The sequence below is a fragment of the Lepus europaeus genome, chromosome 11 (genome assembly GCF_033115175.1).
Source record: "Lepus europaeus isolate LE1 chromosome 11, mLepTim1.pri, whole genome shotgun sequence".
NCBI classification, from domain to species: Eukaryota; Metazoa; Chordata; class Mammalia; order Lagomorpha; family Leporidae; genus Lepus; species Lepus europaeus.
The window spans coordinates 50,279,129-50,298,866 of record NC_084837.1 but is presented as its reverse complement, the minus strand read 5'-3'; the positions used below and the strand labels follow the sequence as shown (position 1 = coordinate 50,298,866).

The window sequence follows — 19,738 nt, the reverse complement described above, 5'->3', positions numbered from 1 at the left end:
CACCTGAGTTCTCTTCCTGCGGATCTCTCCGAGGGCCCTGTCCTCTTCTCAGCTGGGATGCTGCCTTGGCTCTGTGCTTCTGGGCCTGGGGAGGTGCCCTCCAGGCAACCAAGATTAGGGAGAGGGCTGATGGCAACCGTCTAGGAGGGCGCTGAGCCTGTACCCAGGCGCTGTAGCCACCGCCTTCACATGGGAAAATCTGGGTTTCACAGTTCTTTGTTGAGACTGGGAAGTGTGGTGTGGAGGCGCAGGGGCCTCGGAAGTCACTGCCCCTCCTCCGCTTGCCACTCCTGCCTCTGTGCTTCTTCCCCCAGCACAACTGACAGGCGGGTGCTCCCAAGTGGATTTCTCTCTCCACCTGAGCCTCACCACACAGGGTGCCCGCACCCTGCTCACTGAGATGGGAGGGCGGCCCAATTCCTCCCCATGTTCATGTTGCCACCACACTGGAAATGCTTCCTTCCCAAGGCCACGTGGCACCTACTTCCTGTACGCTCACTTCCACCAGACTGGTTCCACCGCCTGCCTGTTCGCCACAGCCTCGAGCTTCCCCTCCTGCACGGACACAGGTTGGCTCCCCAGACTTCCTGTCATGTCACCCATAACCTTTCAGCAGCTCACCGAAGTGAGCGAGTGTAGACGCCTTCACAGTCCTCCCAGGATCTCCGTGCTGTCCCTCTTGAGGAGCTTCCCTGCTGCCTCAGACCCCCTTCTCCTTCTCCCCTCCAGTCTTGTCCGCCACGCGCTGGGAAGCCAAGAGCCTAAACAGACCTCTGCACCGGTAAGGAAGAAATCTGGTGCCCCCAGTGCACTGAAGTCGCTCCCGGACCTTCTTTGTGCAAGATCTAAATTACCTACATCAGTTCCAACTTTTCTCATACCCCACATCCAATCCCTCAGCAAATCCCACCATCACTGTACTTTCAAAATCTCCAGAATCTGACTACTTCTGTCGCTTCTATCACCACCACTGTGAAACACACCATCATCATTTCTTGAGTGCCTTCTTCATGCTTTCTTGTTACTTTTATTTATTTATTTATTTTTGACAGGCAGAGTAGACAGTGAGAGAGGAGAGAGACAGAGAGAAAGGTCTTCCTTTTCCGTTGATTCACCCCTCAATGGCCCCTGCGGCCGGCATGCTGCGCTGATCCAAAGCCAGGAGCCAGGTGCCGTTGGTTCACCCTCCAATGGCCGCCGCGGTTAGCGCGCTGTGGCTGGCGCACCGTGCTGATCCGATGGCAGGAGCCAGGTGCTTCTCCTGGTCTCCCATGGGGTGCAGGGCCCAAGGACTTGGGCCATCCTCCACTGCCTTCCTGGCCACAGCAGAGAGCTGGTCTGGAAAGAGGGGCAACCAGGACAGAACCCGGTGCCCCGACCAGGACTAGAACCCGGTGTGCCGGCGCCGCAAGGCGGAGGATTAGCCTAGTGAGCCGCGGCGCCGGCCTACTTTTTTTTTTTTTAATATTTATTTATTAAGGGGCTGCTGTCATGGCGTAATAGGTTAAGCCACTGACTGTGATGCCGACATCCCATACAGTGGCTGGTACATGTCCTGGCTGCACCACTTCTGATCCAACTCTCTGCTCATGCACCTGGGAAAAGCAGCGGAGGATGGCCCAAGTGTTTGGGCCCCTGTCGCCCATGTGGGAGATGCAGAAGCTCCTGGCTTCGACCTGGCCCACCCAGCCTTGGCTTTTGCAGCCATGTGGGGAGTGAACCAGTGGATGGAAGATTCTCTCTCTCTGTAAGTCTGACTTTCATATAAATAAATCTTTCAAAAAATACTTATTTGAGAGAGCTCTTCCATCCAGTGGTTTACTTCCCAAATGGCTGCAATGGCAGGGGCTGGGAAAGGCCGAAGCCAGGAACCAAAAGCTTCATCTGGGTCTCCCATGTGGGTGGCAGGAACCCTGGTATTTGGACCATCTTCCACTTTAGGCTTTTCCTAGGCCACTGGCAGGGCGCTAGCTCGGAAGTAGAGCAGCTGGGACGCAAACTGGCATCTACAGGGAATACTAAGTGTGGACGTGACAGCTTTACCTGCTCTGCTGCGATACTGGCACCTGCACCTCTGCTCTCATCCGCCTCAGCTCGTACTCAGCGCAGCAGAGACCTGACGACACGGATTTGCTGCTACCGCTCCTCCACTCAACCCTCCACTGGCCCCCAGCCCCCTCAGGACTAAAGTCCAGACCCTCAGAATGACCTTGAACGCTGTGGGGTGTGTTCCCCATCCTCTTCTCTATCCTCTTTGCCATTCTAGCCTCAGACACTTTGCTCCAGGCTCCTTGAACCCATCAAATACATTTCTACCCCAGGATCTTTGCACTTGCTGGTTCTTTTTGTCTATTATACTGTCAGATAGGCACTGGATTTGCCCCTTCTCTTCAAATACCATCTCTTCAGAGAGAGCTTCCATGACTACCCTGCCTGAATAGCAGCAGCCCTCACAAGTCTATCCTCATTTTTCTTTATAGCACAAATCACCATTTTTTAAAAGATTTATTTATTTGAAAGTCAGAGTTACACAGAGGAGAAGAGAGAGAGGTCTTCCATCCGATGGTTCACTCCCCAATTGGCCACAATGGCTGGAGCTGTGCAGATCCAAAGCCGGGGGCTTCTTCCGGGTCTCCCATGAGGGTGCAGGGGCCCAAGGACTTGGGCCATCCTCTACTGCTATCCCAGGCCATAACAGAAAGCTGGATGGAAAGAGGAGCAGCTGGGTCTCCAACCGGTGCCCATATGGGATGCCGATGCTTCAGGCCAGAGCGTTAACCTGCTGCACCACAGCGCCGGCCCCACAAATCACCATTTCTTTACATATTTCTGTTTATCATTTCTCTTTCCCTACCCCATGAGAACAGCGACTTTGTTCTTTGCTATTTCCCCAGTGCCTAGAGGAAGGGTTGTCACATATTAGGCTTTTAATAAATACTCAAATGATCAAATTACTGTGTTCCTTATTGCTTACATTTGTAAAATTTTATTTTCATTTTTTATTTGAAAGGTAGAGATCATCCATGGCTGGTTCACTCCCCAAATGGCTGCAACAGCTGGGGCTGGGACAGGCTGAAGCCAGGAGCCAGAAACCCCCTCTGAGCTTCCCACGAGGGTGACAGGAACTCAGGTACTTGAGCCAACATCTGCTGCTTCCCAAGTGCATTCGGGAGCTGGTCTGGAAGTGCAGTATCCGGGACTTTAACCAGCAATCTGATAGGGAATGCCGACACTGCTGGTGGCGGCTTAACGCACTGCACCACAATGCTTGCCTCCAGTCAGGAATCTTCCATCTGCTAGTCTAATCCCCAAATGGCCACAATGGTCAAGGGCATGCTGGATGGAAGCCAGGGGCCCAGAACTCAATCTGGGTTTCCCATGTGAGTGGCAGGGACCCAACTACTTGAGCCACTGTCTGCTGCACTCCAGGGTGTGCATCAGCAAGCAGCTGGATCTGAAGTAGAGTAGCCAGGACGTGGACCAGACACTCAGATACAAGCTGTGGGCTCCCCAGGCAGCAACTTAACTGCTGTGCCAAACCACTTCCCCTCCTTGTTTCCTAAACTGGGTTCTAAGCACCTTAAGGGCAGATGTCCCCACTTCATCACCTTTGTGCCCCAAACTGAGCACTTAAATGTTAACAGCTTATTCACAATATTCCAGCAATTTGTAAGTATCACGGACAAGGCGATGTCGCCAAGCACAGTGGACTAGAGATTGGGAAGATTTTGGAATTTGAAAGAGCAGAGTTCCCAACCAGGCTCTCCCTGGGGAGCTGTGTGGTCTGGGAGAAGCAGTCTGCATGGACCCCTGTTTCCTCACCCATACAGGCAGGCCCTGGCCCAGACCAGCCTTGACCTTCCGCAGTTGTAAACATAGGGCAACTGCACATTCATCTGCCAACGAATTGCTGCGCTGGAGGCCCGGCACCCACTGAAAACATCACGACCCCAGTCTTCGGAGCTCTCAAATGGAAGGGAACCGCAGCAGGACAGGCCAGCTCCGCTGCAGCGAGGCCCAAGGCGTGGGCAGAAGCACAGGACAGGGAGGGGATTCCAGGCCAGAGAAACAGCTGTGCAAAGGCAGGAGGTGCAGCAGCAAGAGCTACTTGGAGCTGCGACCGAAGAACTTAAGTTGATGAAAAACCAACTGTTTGAGACAAAATGGTATTTGGAGGAGGAGGAGGAGGACTTCCAACAAAGCTAAAGTCTAGTTCAGCCAGCAGGACATTCACGTTCACAACCCCAGAAGGATCAGGTTAGGCTTGGAGTCCGGCGGGGTCTCCCGCTGTTTCCCGGGAGATAGACTCCCTGGGGCTCCAAGGCCACCCTGCGCCACCTCCCTAGCCCAGGCCCTAGTGGCACGCGGAGTTGGACTTGGTGGAAAGTGGGGGGCAGGGCAGGGTCTAAACCCAGGTCAGGAGTCTGCCTTACATCTTGCCGTCCTGAGCAGTTGCCCCCCGCATGACCCGACCTCCCCTACGACCAGTTGCACTTTGTTACCAGGCTTGCTGCGGGTCGGAGCGGGGTTTGCTCCCCGCTCATTGGTCTGCCCGGAAGCGCCTCCCAAAAGTCCTTGTTACTAGAGGCGAGAACCAGAGCCCATTGGTCAGGACACCTCACAATGGCCCTGGCAAGGCGCAGGGTTCTTCTGATTGGTTCTGTGCCTGTCTTGGGCAACCCTGTGGCCTCGAACCCAGACAGGCTGCTTGGCGCCGGTGGGGGGGAAGAGCGCTCGCACCCGACACCTGCTTGCCATTGGCTGGCTGGGCGCAGCCACCCCGCGGCGGGGCTCCGTCCTGCGCGAGGGCGACCCCTGGTGGCCGAGACCAAGGCTCTGGAGCCCGGCGGCGAGGACGAAGGCTTGCTGCGGGACCTGCCCAGCGTGCCAGCCCTGCCTGGCCTCCCCTCGGAGCTCCAGTAAGGTTGACGGCTGGACGCGGTGTGTGAACCCACTAAGGGCGCGCCCAAAGGCGGCCCTGTCGGCCCCCTTCATGTTGGTACACCAAGCGTAGCTCTTGGGGTCCTCCTGCAGCGCCACCTGTGGAGGCCGGTGCCAGGAGTTAGGATCGGAATCCCATCGCCGCAGCAGCGGGGAAGCCCTGAGGGACGATGTTCTACTACCCCAACGTGCTTCAGCGCCACACTGGCTGCTTTGCCACCATCTGGTGAGGACGCGGCCGGCCGGGCGGCGGGGACGGGCTCCCGGGACTCCAGGTCTGATGCGGCCCCGGCTCCTCGCTGCTCCCTCCAGGCTGGCAGCGACACGTGGGAGCCGCTTGGTGAAGCGTGAATACCTGAAGGTGAACGTGGTAAAGACCTGGTAAGGCCGGGAAAGGGGGTAGAGGAACGGCTGGGGGCCGTCCTGGGCACGTTGGTGGTCACGGTGTGTTGTCCCCTGCAGCCAGGAAATTCTCAATTATGTGCTGGTCCGAGTGCAACCGCCGCAGCCCGGCCTGCCGCGGCCGCGCTTCTCCCTCTATCTCTCAGCGCAGCTCCAGATCGGGGTGATCCGGGTCTACTTCCAACAATGCCAGTACCTCGTGGGTAAGGCTGGGGACCCCAGCAGCAGGCAGAGCCAAGAGGCCCTCCCTGCGCCGGTTCCACCTTGCCCTCCTTGCCCGCAGAGGACATCCAGCACATTCTGGAGCGCCTGCACCGGGCCCAGCTGCAGATCCGCATCGACATGGTGGAGCCTGAACTGTGAGCACCCACGCATGGCTGGAACTGCCCAGCCCTGGGGGAAGCATCGGCTGCTCAGCCTTGGTCCTTGTTAACCCACGTTCTCTCCCAGACCCAGCCTGCTGCTTCCGGACCACCTGACCATGATGGAGACCCTGGAAGATGCTCCGGACCCTTTTTTTGGGGTCATGTCTGTGGACCCCAGACTGCCCAGCCCTTTTGATATCCCTCAGGTAGGGCTCATTGGCCCAGAACGGCTCAGACTTGTGAGCTGACCGTGCAGAAGGGGAGTCCTGCCCCCGTGCCAGTCTGATCCTGGGGTGAGGGGAAGGGAGCCTGCTACAGCTCTCCCCGACAGGGCACGGTGCAGGGGCACCACTGTGCTGGACCCTCCAGGCAGAGGGCCTTCGACTTAGCTAGTCAAGGCCAACCTGTCTCAACTCCACTCATCTCCACACTGCTCCCACTGCCCAGGCCCTCATCATCTCCACCTGGGCTTCCCTCCCCGTGCCCTCCTCTGTCTATTCCCGACACTGCTATGGTTCACGCTGTGCCCCTTTCCTTGGCTCCCTGCTCGAAGTAGCTTCCTACTGCAAGCTGCACACTAGCTGCTGGGGTTCTCCTGAGGTCCAGGCCTAGCCATCCCAGCTTGTCTCAGCACGGCCCCTGGCTTCCAAATGCCAGTGTGGTCCCTACATCCCAAAGATGCCGTATTTCTTAGACCATGATGGTCACTGGCCATTCTCTATTGCTCAAGCTCTGTAAATCCTTACAGACCTGGCTCAAAGGCTACCTTTTCCATAAGGTCTTTTTTTTTTTTTAATATTTATTTATTTGAAAGTTAAGAGTTATACATAGAGAAGAAGAGATCTTTCATCAACTAATTCACTCCCCAAATAGCCAAAATGGCCGGAGCTGGGCCGGGCCAAAGCCAGGAGCCCGGAGTTTCTTCTGGATCTCCCATGTGGCAGCACGGGCCCAAGCACTTGGGCTCTCCTCCGCTGCTTTCCAGGCACATTAGCAGGAAGCTAGAGTGGAAGTGGAGCAGCCAAGATATGGCTTTACCTGCTATGCCACAGTGCCAGCCGCTTTCACGAAGTCTTCATCCCCTCCTAACAGAACCCAGTGCTGTTCAGGAACTCAGTACATCTCAGTACTTCCCCAGGGCCCTGTCTGATCCTTTGCATGGACTCTTGTTGGGGTCATATACAAACTGGTCTCTCTACCTCGGTCCCTCACAGCAGCTCACATAGGGCATAGTGCTTCTTGTACAGACACACTGACAAAGGCTAGAGAACTGCAGGTGGGGTGGTGAGGGCAAGGAGGAAAGCAGACCAAACGGCCAGTGGGCTCACTGCACGCCGCCGGCAATGCGACAAGAATTAGGCGTAGGGGCCAGCGCTGTGGCATAGGAGGTTAAGTCTGCCTGCAGTGCCGGCATCCCACATGGGTGCTGGTTTGCGTCCTGGCTGCTCCTCTTCTGACCCAGCTCCCTGCTAATGGACCTGGGAAAGCAGCGGAGGTTGGCCCAATTTCTTGGGCCCCTGCACCCATGTGGGAGACCCAGATGAAGCTCCTGGCTTTGGCCTGGCCCAGCCCCAGCTGTTGTGGCCATTTGCGGAGTGAACCAGCAGATGGAAGATCACACTCTCTCCTTTTCTCTGTATCTCTGCCTTTCGAATAAGTAAATCTTAAGAAACAAAATCAGGCGTAAAGGGCACCAGATCACTGTCCACTGCCTGTTGTTGCACAAGCGGGAAAGCGGGGCTGACGCTGAACTGTCCTCTTTTGCTCCCAATCCTCCTCCGAAGATTCGACACCTCTTAGAGGCTGCAATTCCAGAAAGAATGCCTGAGGAGGCCCCTCCTGAAGTCCCTGCCGAGCCCAGGAGGCCAGGTCAGCAGAGAGAACTGGTGAGAGGCACAGGGAGGGCCGACCGCTGAAGGAATGACCGAGTTTAAGAGCCAGGCCCGTGTGTGTGTGACCTCCTCTGCGCCTCACCAGAGTCCTGTGAGGTCAGGATCCTCAACCCCACTTTACGGGTGAGGAAAGCGAGGCTCACGGTGGTGAGCACCCAGGGCTGGGCCGCTGGTAACTGGCCTGGGCCTGCCCACAACCAGGTGGACTTGACTCGAGTCCCGTGAGTGTGGGAATGTAGACACGGTGGGGCGGGTGTGACTCCCCAGTCCCACCAGACAGGATCTTGTTCACAGTGCTGCCCCCTGAGGTCATCACCCTCCAGGAAGCAGAGCCCATCCGCATGCTGCATATTGAGGTGAGGCGGCCCCCAGCATGCCCTTCTCCATCTCCCTGGCCTCATCCTGTCTCCTGGGGCCTCACCCCGTGCCATAACACACCCCTTGCCCGCCCTCTCCCCCTCTCCCCGCAGGGTGAACGGGACCTCCCGGAGGTCAGCCGCCGAGACTTGGACCTGCTCATCGCAGAGGAAGATGAAGCTATCTTGTTGGAGGAGCGACGGCTGGCCAGGCTGAGGGCCCGCCCACCACCGGAAGGTGGGAGCCCTGGCTCGGGCAGCCTGGGACGGGGCAGTGCTCCCGTGGCCTCCGCCCCTGAGTGCCACTCCTCTCTCTGCAGAGGCCGTGGAGGAGCCCCGGGCCCCAGAGCGCGACATCACAGTGCCCCCTCTCTCGCCTCCAGCTCCCGTCCAGTAAGGGCAGGGATCCTGCACCAGGTGGCGGGCCCGTGCTGGGAAGGGAAGGGCAGCCTGACTTCTCTTGCCCGTTGTCTCCCAGGGTGGAAGGGATAGCAGAGCCAGCTCCAGGCCTGGTCCTGGTCCCCGAGGAGGTGAAGCTGGCGGCCTGGGAGCCCGGGGCCCCACCCATGGGTGAGTGCCACCACAGCTGCTGCAGACAAGGGCCACGCGGCCACTTGCCAAAGGGAGGACGACAGTGCGGGGGCGGGCAGGACAGAACCACGACCCCTGTGTTGTTGCAGAGGTGACCCCGTCGCCAGAGCTGCGTCTGCCGCCCCCACCCAGCCCGAAGGTGCGTGTTCCTCCTCCTCAGCGCCCCTCCTCCCCCAGAGCTGCTTCCCCAAGCCCAGTGACACTGCTGGCTCCCTGGGGCCTGGTCGAAGAGCAGTCCAGGATGCTGCTTTTCCACACCCCATCATGTGGCCTGCACATCCCAGCTGGTCCCTTCATGCAAGGGTCAGCTGCACATGTGGGGCAGCCGTGCCCGAGCCCCTCCCCCAGGCACCTTAAGGGGGTGGGGGGAGCGTGGAGCTGTAGCAGCCACCAGGGTGATAGGAAGGGAGTGACGCCTGGTGGCCCCTTCCTTCCCCGCTCTACAGAAGAGGCCCCCAGGGCCCCCATCTCCCAGGAGTCCCCCTGCTCGCCGCCGCCGCCGCCGCCAGTTACTGTTCTGGGACAAGGAGACTCAGATCTCCAGGGAAAAATTCAAAGAACAGCTGCAGACCAGGGCCCACTGCTGGGAGTGTGTGAGTGCGGCCCTGGGAGGGCACAGGTGTCGGCTGGGGGCAGCTGGGAACCTGATGTGGGTTTGCACCTCCACAACTCGCCGTGCTGCGTCCACAGCCCCTCCTGGCACATTCATGGGCACCCGGTAGTCCTTTTAGCATGAGCAGGGCAGGCAGACCGTAGTCTGGACAGGTAGGTGAAGGGGCGCCGAGCAGTGGCTTGCTCCTGACGACGCTCCTGTCTCCTGCCACCACGCAGCCCATGGTGCAGCCTCCGGAGAGGACCATCACAAGCCCCACGGAGCTGTTCCGGACCCCGACGTACCGTAAGGAGGGCGGGGGTTGGGCGCAGGGCTCTTCAGGACCGAGTCCTCCCTCTTGGTGACAGGGCCCTGTCGCCACTGCCCCTTCCCCATCAGCTGGCCGGCTACCCCCGGAACTACTGGCTTTGTGGACCCGCGGTGCCCAGACTCCCCCAAGAGCGCTCAGGCGAAGGCTGCCCGAGGAGGCGGAGGAAGAGGAGAGAAGGGCTGAGGCTGTCAGTGAGATCGAGGTACCCACACCCCACCGCCTCCGCCCCCGCCCAGCGCGCGCTCCAGGCTCCCTGGCCTTGGACACTCGTGAGGCCGGGGTCTGAGTTCTCCTCCTCCCGTCTCCAGGTCCTGAGGGAAGCCCAGGAGCCCAGCGGCCCCCTCATGCTGTCTTCCGGTAAGCTCCTCGGGAGGGGTCTAGGCCCGCCCGCGGCCCAGCTGTGTGGGAGCACAGCTGTGAGGGATGGGGTGAACTCCTGCGGGGCACTCTCCAGTCCTCCCGCCCGGAGGGGGCTTCCCGAGCCTGTGGGAAAGTGCTGATGAGAGAGAACACAGCTGTTCCCTGAGCTTTTCCCAAGGCAGCATATAGCACGGACAGCTGGTCTGGCCAGGTGCCCCAAGGCAGACTGCTCAGTGCCAGACACGCTCCCCTTGGTCCCCTGCCGCCCCCACAGAGCTCTCCCTGGAGCCCGCCGAGGAGGAGAAGTCGCGGATCAGCCTCATCCCCCCAGAGGAACGCTGGTGAGCAGCCAGGCCGTGTAGGCCCGGCCCGCAGTGAAGCCACTGGCTAGGACGGGCGTGCCCTGATCCCAGCCGCAGCGCCACCTTCCAGGCTCCACTCAACTCCCATGTCTCCCTAGGGCCTGGGCTGAGATGGAACAGCCAGAGCCCCCTGCGTTGCCGGTGGTGCCGGAGCTCCCAGAGGTGCCCTTGGAGATGCCCTCCGAGCTGCCACCAGAGCCTGAGCCGCTGTCCCTGGAGGCTGTGCACAGGTGCTGGGGTGGGGGCGCCTCTGTGGGGAGGGGCCAGGCTGGGGCCTTGCTCACCCTTCTCCATCCCTACAGGGCAGTGGCACTGGAGCTGCGGGCCAAGCGGGAGCCTGACTTCAGCAGCTTGGTGTCCCCACTCAGCCCCCGCAGGGTGGCTGCGCAGGTCTTCTACCTGCTCCTGGGTGAGTGCTGGCTGTGTGTGTGCGCGTGCACACGGGGTGCTGAGCTCCACACAGGGGCCATGTGGGGACTCCTGCCCGCCCTCTTCTCCTTCCTGGCCAGTGCTCGCAGCGCAGCAGATACTGCGTGTGGAACAGAAGAAGCCGTATGGGCGCCTCCTGATCCAGCCAGGGCCCCGGTTCTACCGAGGATAGCGCCCATTTTACAAAGCTGCCAGGAAACCAGCTCCATTAAACCATATTCTGCCTCACTGGGCCCTGCCTGCTTCATTTCTGAACACATACCTCTGTCCAAGCAGAAAACAAGCTGCCTTTATTACGGTAGGATGTCATGATTCCACTGGTGACAAACCCAGCTCCAGGGACACCCCTGTAAGGCAGCAAGCCGGCTGACTCAAAGGAGATCGACTCTTTGGTAAGGTGCAAGCTGGAGCTGGCTTGAGAGGTGACCTTAGGTCCTGGGCAGGCTCTGTTCTTTCGGGCCTGGCTGCAGCCTGCAGTCTAGCTGAAACCCAGCAGGGCCTGCAGCTCCTGAGCCTTGTCAGCTGGCAGCGAGCCCAGGGCTGTATGGAAGCTGTCGAGGTGCTGTTTGGCCAGGAACGTCAGGAGCAGCAGCAGCGCGGCCTTTGTGTCTGGGTGGACAGTGCAGAGGGAGAGGTCCAGGCCCCTAAGCCCTGGCTGCCCCAAGCCCTGGAGCCCTGCCACCCCCTCGCCAGCCACCCTCACCTGGTGGGATCTTGTCTTCCGCCAGAGTGACACTACAGATGCGCAAGAGCTCAGGAGCCACATCTACGACCTGTGAACACAGGCAGGCCCACTCAGGCAGGATGGGGGAGGGTACCCAAGGACAGGCAGAGTGTCCCCCAGGGCTACTTGAGCTGGGGCCTGCCTCACAGGCACTAAAGGCAACAACAGAGAAGCAGCCATGGGGCAGGTGGCTAATCATTGCTGTGGTCACACATCTCACCCCGCCCTCCAAAAGCCAGGGCGTTCCCAGCACATTAGTCTCCAGGTGTACCACGGGCGTGCCACAGAAACACCGGGACATCTGGCCGAATCTAGCTATGTGCTTTGAGCCGAGATACATGAGGTGCCCAGGGCTCTAACTGCAGCCCAGCGAGCCCTGTCTAGGAAGTTAGCCCAGGAAAGCTTCAACCTGTGGCTTCCACCAGAGGGTAGAAATGGAGCTGCTAAAGGAAACACACTCAGAGGAAGGAAGCATCGCTCCCCTCTGCAGAACAGGCTGCCACTCCTCACAGACAAACCAGCAGGGCTAAGGACACCGAGACTGTCACCCTGCGTCAGCTCCCACTGCCCCTCTGCCTAGTACCAAGACGCCGGCATCGAGTACCTGGTCAGGGCTGCTCTGGTACAGGAAGCTGAAGAGGTGGCCCATGGTGACCCACTCCTCCAGGTCCTCCTTCAGTGGCAGGGCGTGCAGCAGGGCAGCCAGCACCTGGACACACGGAAGCCTCAGGCCACCCGCCCTGCCCTCCCCCTCCCTCCCTGGCCCTGACGCCCCTCCCTTACCTGAGGCTCTGGTTTCCTTGTGGGACTGGCCATCAGCAGGCGGGCGAGTGCCCCACAGATGTTGTCCCGGACACGATCTTGTCGCTCCCGTGCCAGGAGGGGTAAAAGGAACCCCAGCAGCTTGGGGAAGTGTCTGATCCATAGTCAAGGAACGGGCACACACGCCACCTCACCCGTCCCTGAGCCCTGGGATACTCCCACACCTTCCACGTGTGCTCGGCAAGCCAAGGATACTCCTGAGCAGGGCGGCCCCCGTGCTCTGCCAGCACGCCGAGCCCAAAGATGGCGTTGCTCCGCACCTCGGGGTCTGCCTCCCGGGCGCTGCTCATCAGCACAGGCAGCAGCCGGGACACGAACTGAGCTGAGGCCGAGCCCAGGCCCTGGATGGACTCCGCCAGAGTCCCGACGGCAAAGGACTTCTCGGCCACTGAGCAGCCCTGTTTCTGATGGGGGCGCGTGGGGGGAGTGCAGATCAGCCTTGGGACTGGGACATACGGAGGGGTGCTCATGGGAGGGCTGCGGTTTGAAGCCAGAATGGAGCACTCACTGTCTTGCAGAGCAGCAGCGGCAAGAAGCCAGCAAAGAAGGGCGCAAAGGCATCTCCCCCCGCCGCGGCCGCCAGGGCGGGGATGGCCTCTCCAGCGTGCTCTAGCAACATGGCGTCATACTCGGCCTGTGGAGCCAGGTCAGGGCTGGAGCTCCAGGCCAGTCTCCCCGCCCCGCCACTGACCACAGGTGATCCTGCAGCCGCCCAGTGGCAGGACTGGCCCTGCTCCTTCCTCTGCTCTCCCACTCCCACCTACCCCTCCAAGCCCATCCCGCTGCCCTCCTTACCTGGAGCCCTGCTGGCTGGGTGGGGTCAGGGTTTTGTCACTCTGGCCATCACCAATCACTTTAGCAGCCTGGCTCCCCAGGCCAAGCAGAGTGCACCATCCACCTAGCCCCTGGGGGACCCCCTGGAGTTCTCACCTGCTCTTCCTCCTCCTCCTCCTCTTCCTCCTCAGGGTCCTGACAGGCTGTCTGTGGGCAGGGGCAGCCGCTTAGCCAGGCTCTCCTGCCCCTGCTCTCCCCAGCCCTGTTCCCGCAGCGCAGCGCACCGCCTGGCTCACCTTCCTCTGCAGCACGGCCTTGAGCGTGGTGCAGAGCTCGGCGAGGCGCCCGGGCGGCTGCAGCGTGAGGGCCCCACAGCCACGCAGCACCCCTGTCAGGGCCTCCAGCACCGCCATCACCACCTGGCGCTCCTGCTCCCTGTTCACCGCCTGCATGTAGGATGGCACCACCCGTGCCAGGGCAGCCTGCAGAGCTGGGGACATTACTGGCGGTCAGGCCCTGCGTCTCCCCCAGGGCCCCCACCCGCCAGCCTCCCATTCTCACCAGCAGTGTTGGGTTCTGATGGGCACCTCTGACAGGCCTTGTGCAGTGCACAGCAGAACTGGCCCAGAGCCTCGTGGGCTGCTTTGCGCACGTTAAGGTGAGGACACTGGGATGAGAGGTGGGTTACACCGCTGTGTGCACCATCAACATGGGACCCCCCAGCCTCTGCACCGACCCCACTGACGCGCGCACTCACCTCCAGCAGTCGGAATACTTCCTCAAAGACACTGTCCATGTACGGAAGAAAGGCCACACTGTGGACAGACACAGCCGTCGGGAAGGGGCCCCAGGCGCAGGCGGGGGTTTTGGTGCCAGAGGGCCATGCTCACCTGGTGTTCACGGAGATCTCCCCCAGGGCGGCACAGGCGTCCTCCTTCTCATCAAAGAAGGCGTTCTCCACGCTGTACCTGGAGCAGGGCAGGGAGGCAGCAGTGAGCAGGCACTCGGAGCAGAGCCCGGCACCGGGCCCTCGTCTGTAACCCACGTCTGGGTTGCTCTGAGCACAACAGCACCCCCTCCGCACCCCGAGATCTCGGAGTCGTCGTCGTCCTCTTCCTCCTCGTCCATGAGCTCCTCCTCTTCCTCCTCATCGCTCTCGTCGTCAAACAGGAGGAAGGAGCTGCTTCCATCGTACTGAGGCTGGGTGGAGGAGGCACAGCAGGGGCGCCAGTTCAGCGGGGCCCAAGAGGGAAATCCCATCGAAGGGCTGGCCTTGCCCAACCAGCCCACTCACCCTCTGCTCACCACAATGCCCTCAGTGGAACGCAGCGACAACAGCATGAGCGTGGTGATCTGTGGAAGGTAGGGTGCCAGGCCCTCGCCCATCAGCCCCGATAAGGCTGCAAATAGACTGTACCTGTTGGGGAAGACAGAAGCTGTATGGCCCTGCCCACCACAGCCAGGCAGGATAGCGGAGCCTAGGGAAACTGGCCTGAGGTCCAAAACCAGAGGGCGAGGGTCCGCGGAGGGAACCACAGATCCAGTGTGTGGGCAGGAGGGACAGGGGCACTCACGTGCAGCGCCGCAAGTCGGGGTCATCCACTCGGTCGCACAGGCCCAGCCCCAGCTGGCAGCATTCCTCAGCCAGGGGCCTCATGGGCTCCCCAACTGCTCGCGCCAGCACCCCCAGCGTCTCTGTGAGAGCAAGGGCTCGGTTAGCACTGGGACGTGGACGTGAGCTAAGGGACCACAGCAGGGACCAATTCAGAAATTCTAGCCTGACCCAGGCACAGTGTGGAAAACACCGGCTTCAACAAGGGAGAAGACACCTGTGCTGGCTCGGGGACGAGCTCGGTGAACAGCTGCTGAGCCCTGGAGCCCCACCCACTCACCTAGGCTCTGGGTCTGCACAGGCTGGAGATCCTCGTGGCCCGTCACCAGGAATCCCCGCAGGTGCTCTATGATGGTGGGAAAATAGGGCAGCAGGGAGGCCTGGGCGGCCGTGGCTGCAGGAGGCAAAGACAGAGCCCGTGAGGGGAGGGCCAGGGGCTGCCAGGCCCCTGGGATATGAGGAGGAACCCCTCGCCCCCAATCGCACTGCTGCCACGGCCTCACCAATGGCTCCCAGGGAGCTCACAGCCAGCTCCTTGGCCCGGGGGCTGCTGGGGCTCCTCAGAGGCTGCAGCATACACTCCATAAGCTCCGGAAGGTAGGGCTGCACTTTAGGCCCTGTGGGAATGGGCGGTTGGCTACCACCTCACCCGGGTCTCCCTTCTGCGTGCCCACCACCCCCGAGGGCTCCTCTACGGCCACTCTGCAGGCGAAGATCCTGCCCCTTCGGCTGAAGCCCTCCCTGCGCTCCCTGCTACCGCCATTACCGAGGTTCTCCACGAAGTTCTCCAGGGCGTAGCAGGCCTTGGCTAGGTGCTGTGTGTGCTCGGGACGCACCGACTTCAAGTAGGCGAGGAGCAGCGGCATCACCTCCCCTGAGTAGCTACTGATGTGGGGCTGGGGGCACAGCAAGCAGGGCTCGAGTCAGCTTCACCACTTCACCTGCAGGGCACACACTTGGGTGCCAACGGCAGCAGGGATGCTTGAAAAAGAAAACGCCAAGGGGAAGCTGCTCCCTGGCCTGGGTGGGGGGCTCTCAAGTGGCAGCTGCCCACGTCCAGCCCTGCTGACCTGCAAGTTCTCCGAGAACTGGCCCAGGGCAAAGAGCGCCGCGTTGCGCACCACTTGCGAGGAATCCTGCAGGCCTTTGCATACAATCTGCAGCAGGGCAGGCAGCAGCCTACATGGGGGGAGGGGGGGACACAGTCTGAGGGGCAGACCCCGAGGGTCCTAGGCCGACCTGTTCCGTTCATTTTCCCCAGGAAAACTAAGGCTGGGAGGCTATTTCACTTCCCTTCCAGGCTAGGACACTTTGGAGGGCGGGGGGAAACACAGGGCTGCCATGGGACGCACAGCCCTTCTCCCCAGGGCCCACCCGCACGCCGGGCCAGGGGAATGGACACCTCTGCCTGATGTGGTCTCCAGCTCCGTCGGACAGCACCGCCAGCACCAGGAGCCCAGCCTTGCGCTGGTACGGACTCTCGCTCCGCAAGGCCGCCTCCAACATGGGCATCTAGGGCAGCACACGGCACTCTCCTCAAAGCCTGGCAAGAGCCCACCCACTCTGTGGCAACGAACAGCCTGTCATACCGCAGGGCTGGGACACCATAAGGGCAGAGCCACACTTACCAGCTGGGGACAGAGCTTCTCTGGGGGCAGGTGTAGCGCCAGCATGTCCACAACCTGGGAAGAGACAGGAAGACCACGGGACTCTACCTTTGCCTTCCCGATCTCCCATAACCACCTGTCACCCTGCCCCTGGCCCATCCCACATCCTACCTGGACAGCAAAGTGTTTGGGAGTCTCCCCTGCCAGCCCGATCTCCAACTCCTCTTCTTCATCCTGGTCCTCAGGATCCAACTGGCCCAAGGGGGGCTCGGCAGCCATAATGGGGAAGAGGGTTTGCAGCAAGGGAGGCAAGAGGCGATTCTTCAGTAAGGCCTTTGGGGGGGGGGGGGGGGGACGACAATGTGCCTGAGAATATGCACCCAAGATGTGCCCACATTAAAAATTCCAGCCTAGGCCAGCACCGCGGCTCAACAGGCTAATCCTCCACCTGCGGCGCCGGCACACCGGGTTCTAGTCCCAGTCGGGGCGCCAGATTCTGTCCTGGTCACTCCTCTTTCAGTCCAGCTCTCTGCTGTGGCCAGGGAGTGCAGTGGAGGATGGCCCAAGTGCTTGGGCCCTGCACCCCATGGGAGACCAGGAGAAGCACCTGGCTCCTGGCTTCAGATCAGTGCGGTGCACCAGCCACAGTGGCCATTGAGAGGTGAACCAACGGAAAAAGGAAGACCTTTCTGTCTGTCTCTCTCTCACTGTCCACTCTGCCTGTCAAAAAAAAAAAAAAAATATATATATATATATATATATATATATATATATATATATATATAAAAATTCCAGCCTGGGAGCTGGCACTGTGACATAGTAAGCTAAGCCTCCACCTACGGCGCCAGCATCCCATATTCCTGATCCAGCTGTCTGCCTATGGCCTGGGAAAGTAGTAGAAGATGGCTCAAGTGCTTTGGCCCCTACACACACATGGGAGACCCAGAGAAATCTCTTGGCTCCTGGCTTCAGATCGGCCCAGCTCCGGCCATTGCAGCCTTTTGGGAAGTGAACCAGAGAATGGAAGATTTTTCTGTCACTCTGCAACTCTGCCTCTCAAATCTTGGGGGAAAAAAAAAAGCCTTCCAGGCCACGTTGGCTCCAGAAAGATTCAAAGCACATCTGTCCGTAATACCTTAGATAACCTGAGTTGGACAGAAAGCCCCAGGAGTGCGACTGAGGGGATGCTGAGTTGGGGTGACTCACCTTGCTCTTGACTTTGACCAAGAAAGTGAGGCAGCAGAGAATACGCACACGTATGGCATCGCCCAAGGCCACGTTTCTAGCCACCTGCGAAGAGACTAACAAGAATCAGAGCCAGGCAAGGAAACACCCAAGGAACAAGCAGCAGGGCCATGCCCAGCCAGGCTCACCTCGAGGCAGAATGCGAGGACCTCGGACAGGTGGGGAGTGACCACAGGCGCCTCGGACTCCAGCAGCTCATCCAGGGCTTCCAGGGCCTCACATGCCTTGGCCTGACAGACAAGGCACAGCATTAGGAGGCTCGCTCCCTGCCTCCCCGGGCCAGCGTGGGTACCCCGCCCACCTGGCCTCACCTCGTCTATGGGGATCAGACTCTTCACGGCAGCAATGAGCTTAGGCACCAACATCCGCGCGAGGGGCTGGGGGACACGAGACGAGCTGAGCCACAGAATGCATGACGCAGCCTAACCCTGGGCCCCAGAAGCCACAGGCTCCTCACAGCTTGGACTCGGAAAAGCAGCCCTGGCCTGGCAGCCAGGTGCCGCCACCCGCCCGCAATGCCCCCTTCTCCACTGTGAAGATGGACCGATGGCAGGCCGCGAATGGGAAGTAGCTCTGCAAGCTGGAGGGGAGAGTACACGAGGCCCAAGGAGGGGGAGCCGGGGTGGTAAGGGCCCTGTCTCACCACGTTGTCGGTGCTGAGGTAGGGCGCCACGGCAGCCAGGGTGCGCAGCGAGTAGAAGAGCAGACCGGGAGAGCCCACCTCGCCAAGGGTCTCACTCAGAAGCCGAAGCAGCTCTCGATGGTGGGGTTGGAAGGCATCGGGCCGGGAGGTCACCACCACACTGAGCAGCAAAAGCCCCATCTGCCCCGGAGGCGGGGAGGCAGCTTACTCCCGGTCCAGCGCTGGGGCCGTGCCGCCCGCCCACCCGCCCCGGTGTGACAGTACCTCTCTCTCGGGGAGGTGCGGGCTGTGTGTGCTATGCTGAAGAAGCTGCGTGAGCTGTGGCCAGGCCTCCAGGCCTTCCTTTCGAAAGATGGTGGCCGAGAGCTGAGCCAGGCTGAGGCTCACCGAGTGCCTGCACACAGGAGCGATCCCCCTCAGCCGCCCTCCAGCACTCCTCCCCTCTGCACACAGTGGCCCAGCCTTGATGGGGCCACCAGGAGAGTGGGCACGGGGTCTCGGCCAAGCTGCTCTGAGGGAGCCCAGCAGCGCTGTGGGTGTGTCACCTGGGGAGCCTGCATTTCCTTCTCACTGTTCTCGTGGGCCAGGGGGCTCAGCACTGCCCCTTCCCAAGAACTTCAGTCTTCAGCATAGGCTGGGACGCCCCACTCCACCCTCGTCCAGGACTGAAGGTCCTACCCACTACAAGACTCAGACTACAACTGAAAGGCAGCCAGAAACCCAGAGAGGTCTCCGCTGAGAGTCGGTTAGGATCCGAGAAAAGGCGGTGGGCACTTACTCCGTCTCTTTCTGCAGAGCCGTCAGGACCAGGGACTTGAGGCTGGAACACAGACGGCGGGTGTCTGGTACCCCGCCTGCCCAGACAGCAGGCTCAGCCCGGCCCCGCCCGGCCCCGCCCCAGGCCCAGCCCACCTCTCCCGCTGCTGCTCTGCCAGCCGTCGCCAGCGGGTGGTCAGCCGTCTGCGGGTGAGCACGGCGGCCAACTGGCGGATCTAGGACGAGGAAGCAGGCGTGAGGGGGTCCAGGGAGTAAGGTGCAGGGCGGGTCGCGGCGGGAACCTCGGCGGGGAGGGGCCGTACCTGAGGGTCGGCTGCCGAGGCCAGCAGGTCGCAGAGCGCCGGCACGGCTGCAGAGTCCCGAAGAGCGGTCCGGAGCTGCTCGGTGGCCTGGGGCGCAAGCCGAGGGTCAGACCCGGGCCTCTCCCGTAACCTCCCGCCCGCCCCGGCACAGCCCCTTCTCTCCCGTACCCGGCGGATGCGCTCGGTGTCAGGCAGCAGCAGCTCTCGCAGGACCTGCTCCAGGCCGGCGGGCTCCATGGCAGCAGCGGAGCCGCCGCTACCGGGCCGGGAAGGGGGGCGGGGGGAGGGACAGCACGTGGAGGCTCTGACACGACTTCCGGCGGAAAGGGCGTTGCTCCGCGCCGCTTGGTCGCTAGGGAGATCAGCTCACTTCCCACTGAGCGCTCCGGCTCCGCCGCTTCCGTTAGGCTCAGCGCGCCGGCTGAGCCGGGGAAACAGGGCCCTGGCAATGTAGGTTCCCCACGCCGAGCGTTCCCAGCTCGTTCAGCGGCCAGACCAAAACTTCCAACTACAGGACCCTTTTTATTAATAAATTTTATTTTGATAATTGTAAAAAGAAAAATCAGGACCGCAACTAAAGGCAACTGAGAAAGTTCAAATATATACTCCTG

General features: G+C 60.7%; 2 protein-coding genes across 7 annotated transcripts; one reads left to right on the top strand and one right to left on the bottom strand.

The window, feature by feature from the left end:
* Positions 1-87: 87 nt before the first annotated feature.
* On the top strand, positions 88-10,933 carry REC8 (REC8 meiotic recombination protein). Of its 6 annotated transcripts, none has more exons than XM_062205363.1 (21): positions 88-569; positions 730-781; positions 3,015-3,130; positions 3,831-5,167; positions 5,254-5,322; positions 5,404-5,546; positions 5,627-5,702; positions 5,794-5,914; positions 7,493-7,577; positions 7,895-7,956; positions 8,071-8,194; positions 8,277-8,349; positions 8,435-8,526; positions 8,637-8,686; positions 8,994-9,140; positions 9,379-9,445; positions 9,539-9,672; positions 9,779-9,827; positions 10,105-10,171; positions 10,291-10,422; positions 10,495-10,933. In XM_062205363.1, the coding sequence occupies exons 4-21, from the start codon at positions 5,112-5,114 to the stop codon at positions 10,931-10,933; spliced, it is 1,986 nt and encodes a 661-aa protein (XP_062061347.1). In that variant the 5' UTR covers positions 88-569; positions 730-781; positions 3,015-3,130; positions 3,831-5,111. The 6 variants fall into 6 exon arrangements, with proteins under 6 accessions (XP_062061347.1, XP_062061346.1, XP_062061345.1 ...); XM_062205362.1 differs by having other exon boundaries at positions 3,011-3,130; XM_062205361.1 differs by having other exon boundaries at positions 88-781; positions 3,011-3,130; positions 3,831-4,919; positions 5,035-5,167.
* A 164-nt stretch (positions 10,934-11,097) lies between these two features.
* On the bottom strand, positions 11,098-19,401 carry IPO4 (importin 4). Its single transcript, XM_062205359.1, has 30 exons — positions 19,296-19,401; positions 19,128-19,214; positions 18,961-19,040; positions 18,827-18,868; positions 18,313-18,442; positions 18,049-18,228; positions 17,717-17,782; positions 17,534-17,635; positions 17,367-17,450; positions 16,332-16,493; positions 16,182-16,235; positions 15,956-16,065; positions 15,624-15,732; positions 15,320-15,449; positions 15,057-15,170; positions 14,834-14,947; positions 14,516-14,636; positions 14,247-14,358; positions 14,026-14,141; positions 13,832-13,909; positions 13,699-13,756; positions 13,503-13,608; positions 13,238-13,431; positions 13,098-13,148; positions 12,676-12,801; positions 12,363-12,571; positions 12,129-12,261; positions 11,950-12,054; positions 11,325-11,394; positions 11,098-11,230 (listed from the first exon to the last, which is right to left on the bottom strand). Exons 1-30 carry the CDS (start codon positions 19,362-19,364, stop codon positions 11,100-11,102), a joined length of 3,243 nt encoding a protein of 1,080 aa, XP_062061343.1. The 5' UTR covers positions 19,365-19,401; the 3' UTR covers positions 11,098-11,099.
* Positions 19,402-19,738: the final 337 nt, after the last annotated feature.